At 49.7% G+C, this 15,192-nt stretch overlaps 6 protein-coding genes and 3 non-coding genes across 9 annotated transcripts; 5 read left to right on the top strand and 4 right to left on the bottom strand.

Annotated features, from left to right (window-relative positions):
• Positions 1-204: 204 nt before the first annotated feature.
• Positions 205-3,482, top strand: An08g06050 (uncharacterized protein; the record flags this gene model as incomplete). Its single annotated transcript, XM_001392682.1, has 2 exons — positions 205-404; positions 464-3,482. 2 exons carry the CDS (start codon positions 205-207, stop codon positions 3,480-3,482), a joined length of 3,219 nt encoding a protein of 1,072 aa, XP_001392719.1.
• Positions 3,483-5,408: 1,926 nt separating this feature from the next.
• Positions 5,409-6,780, bottom strand: An08g06040 (hypothetical protein; the record flags this gene model as incomplete). Its single annotated transcript, XM_059749103.1, has 6 exons — positions 5,409-5,499; positions 5,774-5,831; positions 5,904-6,076; positions 6,126-6,176; positions 6,540-6,652; positions 6,694-6,780. 6 exons carry the CDS (start codon positions 6,778-6,780, stop codon positions 5,409-5,411), a joined length of 573 nt encoding a protein of 190 aa, XP_059604080.1.
• A 99-nt stretch (positions 6,781-6,879) lies between these two features.
• An08g06030 (uncharacterized protein) lies at positions 6,880-7,786 on the top strand (the record flags this gene model as incomplete). The annotated part of the gene is made up of 3 exons (XM_059749102.1): positions 6,880-7,142; positions 7,200-7,246; positions 7,326-7,786. 3 exons carry the CDS (start codon positions 6,880-6,882, stop codon positions 7,784-7,786), a joined length of 771 nt encoding a protein of 256 aa, XP_059604079.1.
• Positions 7,787-9,799: 2,013 nt separating this feature from the next.
• On the top strand, positions 9,800-9,880 carry tRNA-Ser (AGA). Its single transcript has one exon. It is a non-coding gene; the product is annotated as a tRNA-Ser (tRNA).
• Positions 9,881-10,321: 441 nt separating this feature from the next.
• Positions 10,322-10,809, top strand: An08g06010 (uncharacterized protein; the record flags this gene model as incomplete). The annotated part of the gene is made up of 3 exons (XM_059749101.1): positions 10,322-10,348; positions 10,661-10,723; positions 10,777-10,809. The coding sequence occupies 3 exons, from the start codon at positions 10,322-10,324 to the stop codon at positions 10,807-10,809; spliced, it is 123 nt and encodes a 40-aa protein (XP_059604078.1).
• Positions 10,810-12,143: 1,334 nt separating this feature from the next.
• On the bottom strand, positions 12,144-12,224 carry tRNA-Ser (AGA). The gene has a single exon. It is a non-coding gene; the product is annotated as a tRNA-Ser (tRNA).
• A 401-nt stretch (positions 12,225-12,625) lies between these two features.
• On the bottom strand, positions 12,626-12,706 carry tRNA-Ser (AGA). The gene has a single exon. It is a non-coding gene; the product is annotated as a tRNA-Ser (tRNA).
• A 259-nt stretch (positions 12,707-12,965) lies between these two features.
• On the bottom strand, positions 12,966-13,270 carry An08g05980 (hypothetical protein; the record flags this gene model as incomplete). The annotated part of the gene is made up of 2 exons (XM_059749100.1): positions 12,966-13,063; positions 13,132-13,270. 2 exons carry the CDS (start codon positions 13,268-13,270, stop codon positions 12,966-12,968), a joined length of 237 nt encoding a protein of 78 aa, XP_059604077.1.
• An 864-nt stretch (positions 13,271-14,134) lies between these two features.
• On the top strand, positions 14,135-15,070 carry An08g05970 (uncharacterized protein; the record flags this gene model as incomplete). Its single annotated transcript, XM_001392677.1, has 1 exon — positions 14,135-15,070. The coding sequence occupies one exon, from the start codon at positions 14,135-14,137 to the stop codon at positions 15,068-15,070; it is 936 nt and encodes a 311-aa protein (XP_001392714.1).
• Positions 15,071-15,192: the final 122 nt, after the last annotated feature.

The following is a 15,192-nucleotide window of genomic DNA, read 5'->3' as shown; positions in this document are numbered from 1 at the left end:
GACAGTCACGGCTGTTTCTTCCTCCACGCTCTTTTCGTCTTCTAAATCGCCTCGCGTGATATTTCAGACTCGTGTATGACCGCATAATCTTCGGTGTCCTGGGCTTCTTTCGCTTTCGCTTCCGCTAATTTCGCTCTTTCTGCCTTGATTTGGGGTAGCGATTTTTGGGAGTTTAGCATCGGATTTTTATTTCCCTACCTCATTATGGCGGCACTTGGCGATGACAGGATTCCGCCGGAGATGGACGACGCAGCTTCCCAGTTTCGCCCGCGGAGACATGACGATGACGATGATGCTTCCGGAGACGACGATGTAGAGAGCACAACTAGTGCTCAGGCAGCCGACAACAAGAATCATCAGGGGCATTTTGAGGAGGAGAAGGAACTCCCGCCACATGCATGCGCGTGAGTATATCGTGGCGTTTGCTCTGTTACATCTTGACTGACTTGGAGCTCTTCCACAGGTATTGCGGCATTCATAACCCGAGCAGCGTAGTCAAGTGCCTGGCCTGCAGCAAGTGGTTCTGCAGCGCCCGCGGTAACACCTCGTCCTCCCATATTGTCAATCACCTCGTTCGGGCCCGCCACAAGGAAGTTCAGTTGCATCCGGCCTCATCGCTTGGGGATACGATATTGGAATGCTACAATTGCGGGACTAAGAACGTGTTCCTGCTTGGATTCATTCCGGCCAAGTCTGACACGGTCGTCGTATTGCTATGCCGTCAACCATGCGCCGCTATGCCATCTTCTAAGGATATGAACTGGGATACTTCCCGCTGGCAACCGTTGATTGAAGACCGTTCGTTCTTGCCATGGCTGGTTGCTGCGCCGTCCGACCAGGAACAGCTCCGCGCTCGCCACCTCAGTCCGCAGTTGATTGCTAAGCTGGAAGAGATGTGGAAGGAAAATTCTCAAGCGACTTTCTCGGATTTGGAGAAGGCCACGGCTGTGGACGATGAGCCAGCACCTGTGCTTCTGCGTTATGATGATGCTTTCCAGTATCAGAACATTTTTGGGCCTTTGGTCAAGATCGAGGCCGACTATGACCGCAAGTTGAAGGAATCCCAATCGCAGGATGGACTGATCGTGCGCTGGGACCTTGGTCTCAACAACAAGCATCTGGCTAGCTTCATTTTGCCGAAACTTGAACTTGGCGATGTTAAATTGGCCGTGGGAGATGAAATGCGCCTCAAGTATACCGGCGAACTGCGGCCCAAATGGGAGGGAGTTGGATATGTCATTAAAATTCCGAACAACCAGTCCGATGAAGTGACGATTGAGTTGCGCGCAAAGGGTGATCATAAGTCTGTGCCTACAGAGTGCACGCACAATTTCACAGCTGACTACGTCTGGAAGTCTACATCATTTGATCGTATGCAGCTGGCTATGAAAACATTTGCCGTGGATGAGATGAGTGTGTCTGGTTACATTTTCCATCGCCTTCTCGGACACGAAGTCGCAGCCGCGCCGATGAAGACCCAAATGCCGAAGAAGTTCAGCGTTCCGGGACTTCCAGAACTCAACGGTAGTCAGATTAACGCTGTGAAGAGCGTGCTGCAGAGACCATTGAGTTTGATTCAAGGACCTCCGGGAACGGGAAAGACTGTGACCTCGGCTACGATCATCTACCATCTTGCGAAGATCAACGGTGGTCAGGTGTTGGTGTGCGCCCCCTCGAACGTTGCGGTTGACCAACTTTGTGAGCGTATCCATCGGACAGGTCTGAAGACTGTGCGTGTGACAGCTAAATCGCGAGAGGACGTTGAATCGCCGGTTGGCTTCTTGTCCTTGCACGAACAAGTCCGCATCAACGATACCAACATCGAACTCATTAAGCTCAATCAGCTCAAGGCCGAGCTTGGAGAGTTGTCCAGTCAAGATGAGAAACGACTGAAACAGCTAACCCGCTCGGCGGAGCGCGAGATCTTGAATAACGCCGACGTTATCTGCTGTACTTGCGTTGGTGCTGGTGATCCTCGTCTGGCGAAGCTCAAGTTCCGTACCGTCCTGATTGACGAATCGACCCAGTCGGCTGAGCCAGAATGTATGATTCCCTTGGTTCTCGGATGCAAGCAAGTAGTCCTTGTCGGCGATCACCAACAGCTGGGACCTGTCATCATGAACAAGAAGGCAGCCAAGGCTGGTCTTAACCAGTCACTCTTTGAACGTCTCGTCATTCTTGGCTGCTCCCCTATTCGTCTTAACGTTCAGTACCGTATGCACCCGTGCCTGTCGGAGTTCCCGTCGAACATGTTCTATGAAGGTTCTCTACAGAACGGTATCTCTTCGTTTGAGCGTCTCCGCCGTGATGTCGACTTCCCCTGGCCCATTGCCGATAACCCTATGATGTTCTGGTCGAACCTGGGTAACGAGGAGATTTCGGCCTCCGGAACCTCTTACCTTAACCGCACTGAAGCCACGAACGTGGAGAAAATTGTCACCCGCTTCTTCAAAGCTGGAGTGCAGCCCCAGGACATTGGTATCATCACTCCTTATGAGGGTCAGCGCAGCTACATTGTTAGCTCTATGCAAGCTAATGGCACCTTTAAGAAAGAGCATTACAAGGAGATCGAGGTGGCTTCGGTCGATGCCTTCCAGGGTCGTGAGAAGGACTTCATTATCCTTTCTTGTGTGCGTTCAAACGACCACCAGGGTATTGGTTTCTTAAGTGATCCTCGCCGTCTCAACGTCGCTCTCACTCGTGCCAAGTATGGCCTGGCCATCCTTGGAAACCCGAAGGTCTTGTCGAAGCATCCTTTGTGGAACTGTCTCCTGCAGCATTTCAAGGAAAGGCACTGCCTGGTTGAGGGACCCTTGTCTAACCTGCAAGAGTCTTTGATCCAATTCAGCCGACCTAAGCAGGCATACCGGGGTCCCCAGCGGTTCCAGATGGCTTACAACCATGCTTCTAATGTTACCAGCGGGTTGATGAATGGAAGGAACGGTCAGCGCAATGACTTCCATGACACCGGCTCAGTGGTTGGTTACATCCCCGATGATGTCTCTTCCGTCCACTCCTCTGCCCTGGGCGGGGTTGGCATTCCCTCTGGTTATCCTCCCATGTTCCAGAATTTCGCGGACGCGTGGCCCGCTCTTCCCGGAGCCCGTCGGGCCAATGGTAACCGTATGAAGGGAGCACCTAGCATTGCCGGAGAATCTGTGGCAGCCACCGAGTCCGATGTTACTGGAAGCATCATTGATGGGAAGAGCGTCGACCAAGGTGGTGTCAGCCTTGCTGGCTTGAGCATCAACGATATGGGCAAGCAGCCCAGTCTCAGTCAGTCCGATCGGCTGAAGCGCTACGTGGAATCCGGAGGCCGGGAGCCTTACAAGCCCGGTGTTCCCGATAACGGCAGCATTTTTGGCGGAAGCTCTGCTAGCATTCGTGTCACTCGTGGTGTGCCAGGCCACATTCACGATGACGATGATACGCGCAGTGTTTCGACTGCATTCGCCAGTCAGGTTGGGGGCAACTATGATTGATCGGGGAGCACTTGTACCCTTCGCGGTTTAGAGCGGGCCCAGTAGCTTGCAGCCTTTCCCGAAGCTCGGGGGACAACCGTCCGTCGAATCATCAGGTCACTCCAACATGAATTGATTCCTGGGGATTCTGCTCGACGTCATCCATGTCACCATTAGGCATGAGACATCTGTAAAATTCAGGGAAGCGTTGGCGAGAGCCACCCCTCAACCATCTGGTGGGAAGTGAGGCATTCCTCGGATTCTTTCGCATTGCTTTTATCCATATGGAACGATGCCAGTCTACAGGAGCTACGTACGGTTACCTGACATCTAGACAAGTGATTCTCTCCAGTCAGATGACAGCATAGAACGCTCTGCGACATGGCATGCAATGGCAGCGATTATTCCGTGTACATGGCCCATTATCGATATGGTTTGTCGCCATCGACTATTTCCAATGGGAAAAGAGTCAGTGGTATGTCCCGGCAATTTTTCTGGCTTACGGCTGCACTCGGGTTCGACTTGATTCGAGGAAGCTGGTGAGTTCCAGCATTTTCGCGGACAGCTGGAAGAGGGTGGCTCATCACCGATGATGCTACACATTTCTATTTGTTGCCAATCCTGGTTTACCCGATACTATTTTAAAATCCTATGACTGCCTATTTTCTGTTTTGTTCTTCTTGCCCATTTCTTATTTTCGTCCTTCTCGCGTGTTCTGTGGCATTGCTATGGCGAAGCAGTAATTCTCTCTGGATTTTCGCAACTGAGAACCAGGAGGATGATTCCCCGAACACCGCCTGCCCAGTGTGTCTGTTTACGCGGATGTCTCGGACTTGGTGAGCCATGGCAATGCCGTATGTCGACTCGAATCGAGCTGTTTAGTCCCGCATCCCAATCAAACTACTGTCGTTCGTTGACCACACCGCCTCGTAGCTTCACCATGATACGTCTCAGTATGCGAGCCAAGTTGAGGATCGTCTGCAGGATGAGTAGGCATCCGCATATCTCGCATCCTTAGCAGCTGTCTGGCAGTTATTTGTAAATTGATGATGGCGGATACGGCCGCCGGTCGACCTTCGCCGAAGGATCCGCACATTCGATAGAAGACTCCGCCACGATCTTGTCTAGAATATCCGGTAGTAACCTGCATTCATTCTTCATTTAGTGGTGCTGTCAAGAGCAGCACGCGCGAATTAGGGCCAGGTAGCTGCAGGAGATGCATTTTAGGCACTACTCATTCACTGAAGGAAGACCTCTAAGCCACACGCGCATCCATGCCATCATTCACGGAGACACCGGCCGTCTCGTTTGTGGAGAAGAAGGAAAGAAAGAGGGTGGGGGGGTTACAAGATCACTGAAGGATGCTTTAACTACTGGTCCATGCAGATCTCTCTCGGAGTGACAAGGATGGTCTTGCATACATCGTGGCGGGCGCTGCGCCACTGGCTGGGGAAGATCCGTCCTCTCACAAAAGGCGATCAGAACCCCTTCCCCTCATACGTCTGATGATGCTATTTTTAAGAAATGAAGATGCCTACGACGATCTGATATCGAAGGATTTGGTTTGATGATAATCACTCCCGTTTAGATGTGACGTAGACGATAAGTTCCTTTTTTTGTGGTTCGCAATTGTGGCCGTGCTTTGCAGGCAACAATAACCAACAATAACCAACACCGACTAACAATTAACAACAATAACGAACAGTCTCAGCTTGATATGCGCGCCGGCTAACTAGGTTAGTAGTTTTAGTTTGCTGGCAAACTAAACGAGGCAGGGAGCGATTCGCCCTGTCCAGGCATTTTGGGCGTGAATTGTCGCCTATGCAAGGGATGGGCGGCAGATATCTTGACGTTGACACGGGAAGGGCGATTGTCACGACAGGGATCAAGAGGGAGGATGAGGGAAAGATCTATCTATTCGATCAGCAGTATGCAGCTTAAGCATTACTACTGGTTAAAATGTATGATCTCTTGCCTGTCAGACGTGGGAAGATCCCGTCCGAGTGGATCAGGGTTGGCATACTTGGTACAGACAACCCTGTCAGTAAGCAGTAGAACTATTCTTTTTCCTTTCCTTTTCTGTTTTGCTTTTTGACATTAGCGTGGAAGGCAGGTAAAGCGTCTCAGCCTTCATTATTATTTTTTTCTCTCTCATTGCCTCGTGTTGGGAATTGGTTTTCCGAGGATTTCATTTGCCTTGGGCCCAGAGCGCTTAAGCAGGTTCTTTGCCTGACGGAACGCCGGGCTTGGGATTGGGCAAGAAACGCTACCGGAGTTATGCTTGCTGGGTACCTAAGGTACCTATCACCTACCAGTAGATACCTCTTTCCTCCACCTGCCACGCAGGAGTGATAGAAGGTATACTACGCTCTACTTTGTGATGTATACACTAGAAACCCGAAGAATGAACCAAAAACCCCCTCCTCCAAACACAGCAACAACCGGCATGTCCGAGGGGTTTGTAAGGCAGATCCCATGACTTCCGAGACGCCACAGTGGGAATTACCGAAACCGGCAATGTGGCTGGGGGGAAAGGCAGACCACGTGCTGGAGAGCCCTGATTGGCAGGCAGCAATGAGGCATGCAACCCGACGGGGATTGTGGCGGATGGGGCCCTGTCGAAGCTGAGCAAAGAAATTAAGGGAAGTAAAGAGAGAAGCCGACCTCTGGTAGACCCTAGTAATAGCATAGGAAGGAGTAAAGTTATCTGGTTGCCTGCCTAGCATGACTCACTAGTCGCAGCCTAAAGACCTTTCAAAGTTTTGCCATCCATGCCGCAGTCAATCCATCGTGATTCGGCGCCCATCAAGGCTTGACTGATACATAGTACAAGACACATACGGCGTTGTCTCCGATCACACCACGTGTGCAGGCATGAATACTGGAGTCCTTCAAAAGAGTCCTAATCTGGGTTTTAAAAATAAATTGGAAGCTTGGTGCTGTTGCTGTTGCTGTTGGATTCTACGCACCAGTAACTAACTGGGGTTATTAATGCCGTATAAGTAAACCAACATCGACCGATCTTCTCTGTCATTCTCCTCTTTTTACAGATAAATTGCCCTCCCCAACCACTGCGACCTTCCCTTTTCAGTGGCGGATCCGCCAAGACATTTCCCAACTGGCCACATCGTATCACGTGCGCGTGTCGCTAGATGCCTTGTTTTCCGTCCTGAAAAATTTGGCAATCCGTCCTTCCGAACTGAGCAAACAACCATCCATCGCCCAGTGCCACCCGACGCGCATTGAGCTCGACGATCAAGCTAATATCAACTCCCTTTCCCTCCCATCTCCTCACCTGCTGCACTTGACCTTTCTTCATCTTTACCACCGTCTACCTATCTTCTATTCTCCGCCTCGTTTTCCGAACGCCACCAGGGCCAACCCCCTTCGCAATTGACGGCGGGGTTGTAGCTGCGCTATGGGTGACGGCTCTGATTATCCTAGTCCACGAAGTGAAGGTCCCGGTGGACCTACCTCTGTTCTCGTCACTGTTCAAGATTCGCTTTCTCCAGCTCCCAAGATGAACGACCAACTGTCTCCGAACTTCATGGAAGGGACGCGCCCGCGACTGTCGGTGAGAAGAGCGCGGGATCCGCCCAAGAACACTGCCGGTCAAATCTACTGCGACCATCCCGAGTGCCAGCACTCGCCCCCAACATTTCGCCGTCCGTGCGAATGGAAGTAAGTTCACCCTCATTGTGATTTAAAATAAAAAAAAAATATATATTTAGAAAAAAGAAAAAAAGACAAATCTACAAAATCCCCGAATCAAGGAAAAGCTAACGGTTTGCCACTTCAGCAAACACATGGACAAACACGACCGCCCGTACAAGTGCATGGAACCCGGCTGCGACAAGATTCAAGGTTTTACATACTCTGGCGGTCTGCTGAGGCATCAGCGCGAGGTGCATAAGAAGAACATCAATGCCAAGAAACCCTTGATGTGTCCGTACGCCGACTGCAATCGCAGCACAGGGAACGGATTTACGCGTCAGGAAAACTTGAAGGAGCACCTTCGCCGCCGCCACATGCACACTGAGAACGGACATGCGTCCGAGCTGCCCATCGCCCCGTCGCCCGATCTGGATGGCACCACGTCTCTTGCGGCGGCATCCGCAGCCTTGAAGAGGAAGCGCGAATCTCTCGGAGATGATCCGGCCACCCTCGAGCTTCCTGAGGAGGAAGAGAATGGGGTGGATCTTCGCAATGAATTGAAGAGGCTGCGTCGTGAGGTCCAGGAAAAGGACCGCCGACTGGAGGAGTTGGAACGCATCGTGGCTGGACTACAGCAGGCTATTCCTCAGACCGCGACGTCACAGGGCTAGCTGGATGCGCAGGATCAAGTTTTCGACGAGTGGTATTGATTCATCGCTCTTTCACTTTCTTATCATTTGTTGCTTTTCTCTGTTTCGTGCTACTTTGGCTCTCCCCTTTCGCTTTGCCTACTCCCCCTTCTCTTTTTTTCTTCTCTGGTTCAGAGTCAGTTCACTTCATTCTCATGGTTTGCTGTATGAAATTTGCATTCAAAGGGCGTTCAAATTATGCAAATTATGGGCCATGGTTGATTTCGCGAAATTTGTCTACAACATCTACGGGTGGTTCATATGGGTCGGTCTACATCTCGGAACGCATGGATAAGATCAGGCAGCTCTGAAGATGATGGCGTTTGCTCGAGGTCGTTGATACAGACCAGGTGGTGTTTTTCTATTCTGATTTATCCTTGTGATTCTTACCCTTTGTCTCTTTCCCTTATATCATTTCCTCCATCTCCTTATTACTTATTATTCCCTGAAATATACCCAGGCGTTTTCACCCCGTTTCTTTTGTTGCCTCTGACCTTTCCATAATCTTGTCTCTTCCAGTTGTGCCTTAAATTCTCCGATGCAAACGTAGCTGTCGATCCTGGGATGCGTAGTCCCTCCACCACGTCAGTGGGGTGAAATCATAATATACGGCTCTCATCTATCTACCTGTCTGTCTTGACGGCAAGCTGGATGCCGCCAAGGGCTCCATTCGTAGTGAAATTGTAATAAAGACCGGCACGTACATTCCTGGACACATACATAGCCTAGTCCTCAGATTCTAGTCGATCACGATCTCCTCCGTCTAGCCTAGGCAGGCAGACAGGCAGGCAGGTATCTATTGGCCTTGCATCCAAGGCTACCACACCCATCATCCATTCATCCTTCCATCCCACTCCTGACTCCATGATTACCAAGCAAGTAACCGCAAGGCTAATAAGCACTCAAAATTACTCACCACGTATAACATATGACACATACCTCACGATCATCCTTCCTTCCTTCCGTCCTTTCGTCCTTCTCACCACCTAGCCAGCCAGCTAGCCAGCCATGTACAGCAGTAGTCCAGGTAACAAACAAGCCCCATACTAGTGAGTCTCAGTAGTTAGTCGTCGTCGTCGTCACCCACTTCCTCGTCTCCCCCCTTACATAGTACATAAGGTCCAGCCAGCCCCAACGTGGCTCCCTTCCAGGAAGGACACAGACACTATAGTACCCGGTCTAGATTACTGCGCGTGACTCTTCCGTGACTCATAGTTCTTGTGTCTCGGTAGTAAGCACTCACTCTCGGTGGATATCTACTCCTGGACTAGCTTGTTGACTGGGTAGTTGGGTAGGTGCTTATCTGGGATGACTCAGGGAGGTTAGCTCGGATTTCATGTGCTTGTTGCTCTGCTGGGTTTTTGGTTGGTTGGTTAGTTGGTTGTTAGCCTTGTGGATGGGGATAGTACTATGTCTGAACTTTAGGGGTAAGTTGTTGGTGTGAGAGAGCTAGCTGGTAGAGGGTATACTACGGTTGTGGTGAGGGTATAGATTACTGACTGGTGATTGGTTGTATGCATGCGCTGGGTAGTAGTAGTATACTCCGTCGGGTCTGTGGAGGATGCGATGTGTTGCGGTGTTGGTGCTGGGTGACGAGTATATGCTTTACTTATCCTGAGGATCTACGGCCGTAAAACGAGACAGATGTGCTATGTAGAGGGATAGCTGAAATGATGGCTTATGGATGTCGCGCCGGATTCGGCGGTTATGTACTGTTAGGGATAGGCGCTGTGGTAGCGCGCAGGGATCCTGAGGTGGTATCGGGGACTAAATTGGGGTAGCGCTTAGGGGTGGGTCGGAGAGGGCCGTGTGGAAAAGTAAATTGCTTTAGATATATCCATAGCATGTGATGGCAATGGTGAGAAGGAGGCTGATATTCAAGACTTGGGATGCCTGGTGCTGAAGGCAGCACCACATAGTACGAGTTGAGCTAGGTACTGCGGTGAACGATTGCTGTCTCCTATTTCTTAATACTGAGCCGTATTATATCAATTAGTCAGTGTGGCCGAGTGGTTAAGGCGATAGACTAGAAATCTATTGGGTTCGCCCGCACAGGTTCGAGTCCTGTCGCTGACGTTTTTTGCTTTCTATAAGTTCAGCCGGGGAAATTAATTGTTCGGTTTCCACCACTAGTATAATCTTTTAGCTATTATTTTTGCTTTCTTATATTCGTGTGGGTACGATGAGGAGCAATGACTAGCTTATGTTGCGATGTCGCACTTCAAAGCTTGACGAGATATAGCTGCATTGTCGTCCAGGTCTTCGCGGAAGGGAACTCTAGCTGGCATGAAACCTCAGTCATCGGCTTTCTATTTTGGGGTAGAATCTCGCCAGTGATACGATGGGCCATGGTAGTCAGCGCGTTTAGCAGGTCTGGCTGTGTTGTAGAAGCGGGTATCTTGTAATGTGCAGGGTTTATCTGGATTGTATTGTTTTGTTGGTGATTTGCTATGAACCCGGCTGTTTCGGAATAAGAGCGTTAACGCGGAATTTTCGGTGACCTATGCATCAACAATAATGGCAGCCTCCCTGAGAAGCCTATCTGTATGTGTCACTTTGCAAGGGCCAGTCTTGAACCGCACTAAGGTTGCACGAGAGGTACTTGTATGGCCTCTGGCCTGAAAACACCTTCGATGCGTGCTGACTCTACACACATGACTGGCTTTGATTACCTGTAAATATGGTCAGCTGCAAAGCACACAGTATGCAGTATATCTTCTGGTAAAGCTGTTAGTTCATCTGACTTGCATGTTGTTGTGTTCGCGATATAGGCAATCTCTTGAGGTCAAGCGCGGGACCTTTCTGCTGAAGCTATAAGCTAGAACAGAAAGTCCAGTATACTACAAGTCTTTATAGCTCACAGCTCAGCATGGAATAGGTAGGAGCTTGGTAGACTTCCCTGTAACTCCCGGATCGGGCGTAAGCTTATAAGGACCTCGTAGTTATCTTCCGCTATGCTATGAAGTCAATAGTACTCGCCCGCAACGTCACAGCCCGACTGGTGAATGACGATGGTCTGGACTTCAGGTCCACGGGACAAGTAACTCAGAGATTGATCTGATATGATCTGGCAGACCAATGGGAATGCTCAGCTGGGCGAGATGTTGAAACAATCGCGAAAATCCACTTCTTGCTCCTGTCCAATGGGGACGTGTCGAAAGTACGCGTTAAAAACTTTGTATTCACCTCATCCTGACATCTATACGCGTCTTGCGCGGTCTGTATTGTTGTTGTTAGTATGTATGACTTCATGCCGTGCTAGTGGAGGCTGCTATGGCACAGTCGTCTCGGGCTGAGGTTCGATGCCTGTTCTATGGGTGGAAAATAGGGGATAGGAGCTCTGAAAGGCTTCAAAAACTTCAAATGTCCCTGATTCGAAAGCTACCTAATAATCTGGAGAAAGAACGACGGCAATACGTTAAAGAATCGCTGGCATCCCTCCCTGATCGGGAAGGTGCGGGCATTGCCCACAGCATGCTACCGGAAGCAGCTCTTCGTGCGTTCCTGCCGCATGTAATTGCTTCTTTTATCCGGCAGATGGAGATCATAAGGTTGACATATCGATTATTTTCATACCGAGTGCGTTAAACAACATTCGTACCTATGAGAACGATTTGCTCTCTGCAACTGCAACCGTATCATTCTGATATACGTATTGGTAGATTAGCAACTCCACTTGCACCAGTCACTTTAATCAGGTTGTTTATACGGATCGATGGGTATGAATGCATCAATCATAGGGCCGGCAATCCAGAGTCATACATCGATGACTGATTAGGACAAAGCTCTGAAAGTAATCTGAACTATATTGAAACCTACGACGTCTGGCACTCATGTCGTTCTCGCGGCGGTCAGGCAATAGTGTCCAAGCAGTTTTGAGGGAAGAGTCCATAGTCTGTTGGCTCTGGATACCGAGGATTGCAGGCATTCTTTGGGACTTAGATCCACCACCGACAATTGGGCAGTGATTGGATTGCAATTTTCCGATGTCAGACGCAGAGAACGTACGCTATGTTATAGTTGAGATCCGCTGGCATTGTCTTGCTTGCCCCAGATTACCAGGGGGGTACAGAAGAAGATCCCTAAAGAAGGGGAGCTGGAGTTCTGCATGCTAGTCAAGGCAGGACAATGAAACAAGTCAGCATGAAAACTCCTTGATTGTGGCATCCTTCATTCGCACAGTACGGTCTCCCTGTGGATGAACGACATCGACAACTGCCCGCCAGAAGAACAGGCTATCGGCAAACTCCCTCGATGGCAAAACGACTATGCGGCCTGGTTGTGTCGATGGGTATGGATCTTAGTTGAGAGGAACCAAAAAAAAAAATCAAAAAAGAAACGTCAGCGACAGGACTCGAACCTGTGCGGGCGAACCCAATAGATTTCTAGTCTATCGCCTTAACCACTCGGCCACACTGACTGTTGCTTGTTTTGGACGCCATTATTTTCATACATGTCTAAAGTGACACAGCTGTACATGTACTGACCTTAGGTTGCACATCTCCCATGCTATAGCCCCTACCAAGCGCGATATGAGAGTACTCGGTGGCAGGTTTAGCATCATTCACCGGTTTCGTTGTCTGATGTGTCGGGAATAAGTGTTTCAAGTGACAGTGGAGGTCGTCAAAAAGAAGGCAATTTTCTGGCAGTTATTAAAGGGGTTTCTTCATGATCTTTACCAAAATTACTTTGCCAGTATGCACAAGTTGCAGTCCTATCTCCGTGAATTATTACCTTCTGCGTAGTCAATTCCCCGCCAGGTCCACTCCTCCGGGTGATTGTGGCTAACAAGGATTGGAACCAAAAAGAACAAAAAAAGATCGTCAGCGACAGGACTCGAACCTGTGCGGGCGAACCCAATAGATTTCTAGTCTATCGCCTTAACCACTCGGCCACACTGACTTGTGATGTTGTTTTGTTCAGGATTCTTGTATCATGTTAGGAATGGATATCTTCGAGATAGCTTTCCCCATGTTGCATTCTGATGGGGTTATTTTGATGGTGCGGGTAGTGACGGGTACACATGGGAAGAGTTGTACCGGACCAAGATATTTCTCATCATCGGAGTATTTGCAGCACATTGTAGTGAATGCTACTAGGCAAATTCTGTGACCCCCGATGACGGCTTGAATGTATATGTGCTCTGTCAGTGCTAGCACTACTATGGTCGGCGTTGTTTCAGTGTCTCTCCAGTACACGGGCACAGCAGATTATATATCCTGGCAACGCCTTCCAATGATGTCCCGCAAATGGCATCCGCTGAATGACACGACAATAAACATATCAGTACCACTAGTATCACCTACGATTGAATCTACGCAGTGAACCCGCCCAGGGCAATGTCGCACACAAGAAGAACGAATTTGAAAGAATCCCATAAAATCCTACCGAGTGACAAGGTGGTGGTATTAGAGTGCACCAACCGAGATCCAGCCACCGTAGATCAGTCGCAGACCAGACTGTCATAGTTGACTGAAATTTAGTATTCTCGATGCCTGCTGGGGCAAGTATTTAACCAGAAAACGTCAAAATCGAGGCAATGGGTAGTCATATCCTCTATTTCCTGAGGCGAGAGCCCGGTCGTGTATACATCATCTCGACAACATATCCCTCACCTTATCATTAGCAGCTCAGGAGCTCCCCAGTCGCTGGTTGCAAAGTTTACTATCGATCCACGGGATATTCCCCCCCTTCCCAACACCCAAGCCTCCTTTCCGGGTGATACAGGAACATAAAGCAAAAGAGGCACAAAGTATTGTTTACATTAAGCCTCACAGAAGAGCCCAGCAATTGTCCAGTCGGAGACATCCTTGTGACTATAGAACCGAGCAAGCCAACTGCTACTTAGAGCGTCGCCATTTCTGGCATAGAGATACGTCGAGAAGCAACAAAAGCCGGACGAGTCGGGAAGAATCTCCGGCGGAGTGAACCAATATCGAACCTGTCCGAGGACTATGCCCCTTCTGGTAAGCTGGCATTATCCGAAAATACGAGATTGTGAGCAAAGAAAGTGCACTGGCTTCGGAAGCCTACAAAGAGATAAGGAAGAAACCAACTTGCCACACAATGAAAGTGAAAGAGAAACAAGACAAACACATGACGAGATGGCCTACAATGGTTGGAGTAGAATCCCTCCGCCTCCCCTAACGACTAGGCCCAATTCACTGAAATTTGACCCAGTCCCACTTTATAAGGGACGGTCCCCTCCTCCTCCTCCCCGAATCACTTCACATCTTCAAGCTTTTATTTCCCTAGCAGAGCCCGAAATAGTCATTGGTTTTCTATAACTGAATTTGGGCTGTGCTGTGCACGCAAGCCCCCGCGAAAACAATGGCTCAACCATGTCATCCGGCGGAGCATCCCATGTCCCATAGCGCCAACGCCCAGTACACTGCAACTCAAGAGTACAGCTCGGGGAAATCCCACCTGCAGCCTTCAGTATACACGTGGTCGACTCTCGAGGATGTGAACTCACACCATTGTGACTCTGATAACCCTGCTGTGCATCAATTCCCAGAGGGGGAGTTTGTTCCGTCTGGTTTCTTTGACAAGGTCAACATAAGTCTCTTCAAAAATACAAACTCTCCAGGTGGCGATTGGAGATACGAGAAGCGCAGACAGGTCCATCAAATACTTCCCTTCCTACACCTGGGACCCTGGAGTTGCCTCGCGGACAGAGGTTGGCTTAATCAGGAGGGATTCACCCTGCTCCTAGGCATCCGACATAGTCGATTGGCCAAGGCAGGTCTTCTCTCCGGCAGCAAGGCAGCCGCGGCGCTTGATATAATGACAACTTCTGTTGATTATCGAGACAATCAAGAACTCACTGGCATGCTTCCTAGTGTAATTCGCTGCATCAACGAACACATCGCTTCCTCGGCTCCCCTTGGCCTGAGCCAGAGCACCGAGAAGAAGGTTCTCGTATTTTGTGAAACAGGCAACCATTCGTCGGCTGTGGTGGTGATGGCCTATTTGATGGTGATGCTCAATATCAGCCCAATGAAGGCAATGGACCTGGTCCAGTCGCAGCGATTAAGCATAATCGTGGACGAGCCGGCATCGCAGTTACTGTTGGCATTTGAGGCCATCATCATGGCCAAACGGGATGTCGAAAGAGTGCGCCGAGCCAGCATCTTGGATACATCGTCTTCCTCGAAGAAGCGAACCAATAGCCAAGATACCGATGACATGGATATTGATGAGATTGGGACTTTGGACCCGGAGAGAAAGCCGTTGGCACCGTTTCAGGATCGTTCGGCCGACTGAAATCTAATGTTATTATCCGCTAGTAGTTGCCATAGGAGATAGATAGATCTAGCCTGGTAGCAGGCGATGAGTGAGAGAGTAAGGGTGGGAAATAGCAGTCTTCCATTTTTTCTTCTTACTCG

The sequence above is a fragment of the Aspergillus niger genome, assembly GCF_000002855.4.
Source record: "Aspergillus niger supercontig An08".
Taxonomy (NCBI): Eukaryota; Fungi; Ascomycota; class Eurotiomycetes; order Eurotiales; family Aspergillaceae; genus Aspergillus; species Aspergillus niger.
This window is presented reverse-complemented; position numbering and strand designations above follow the sequence as displayed.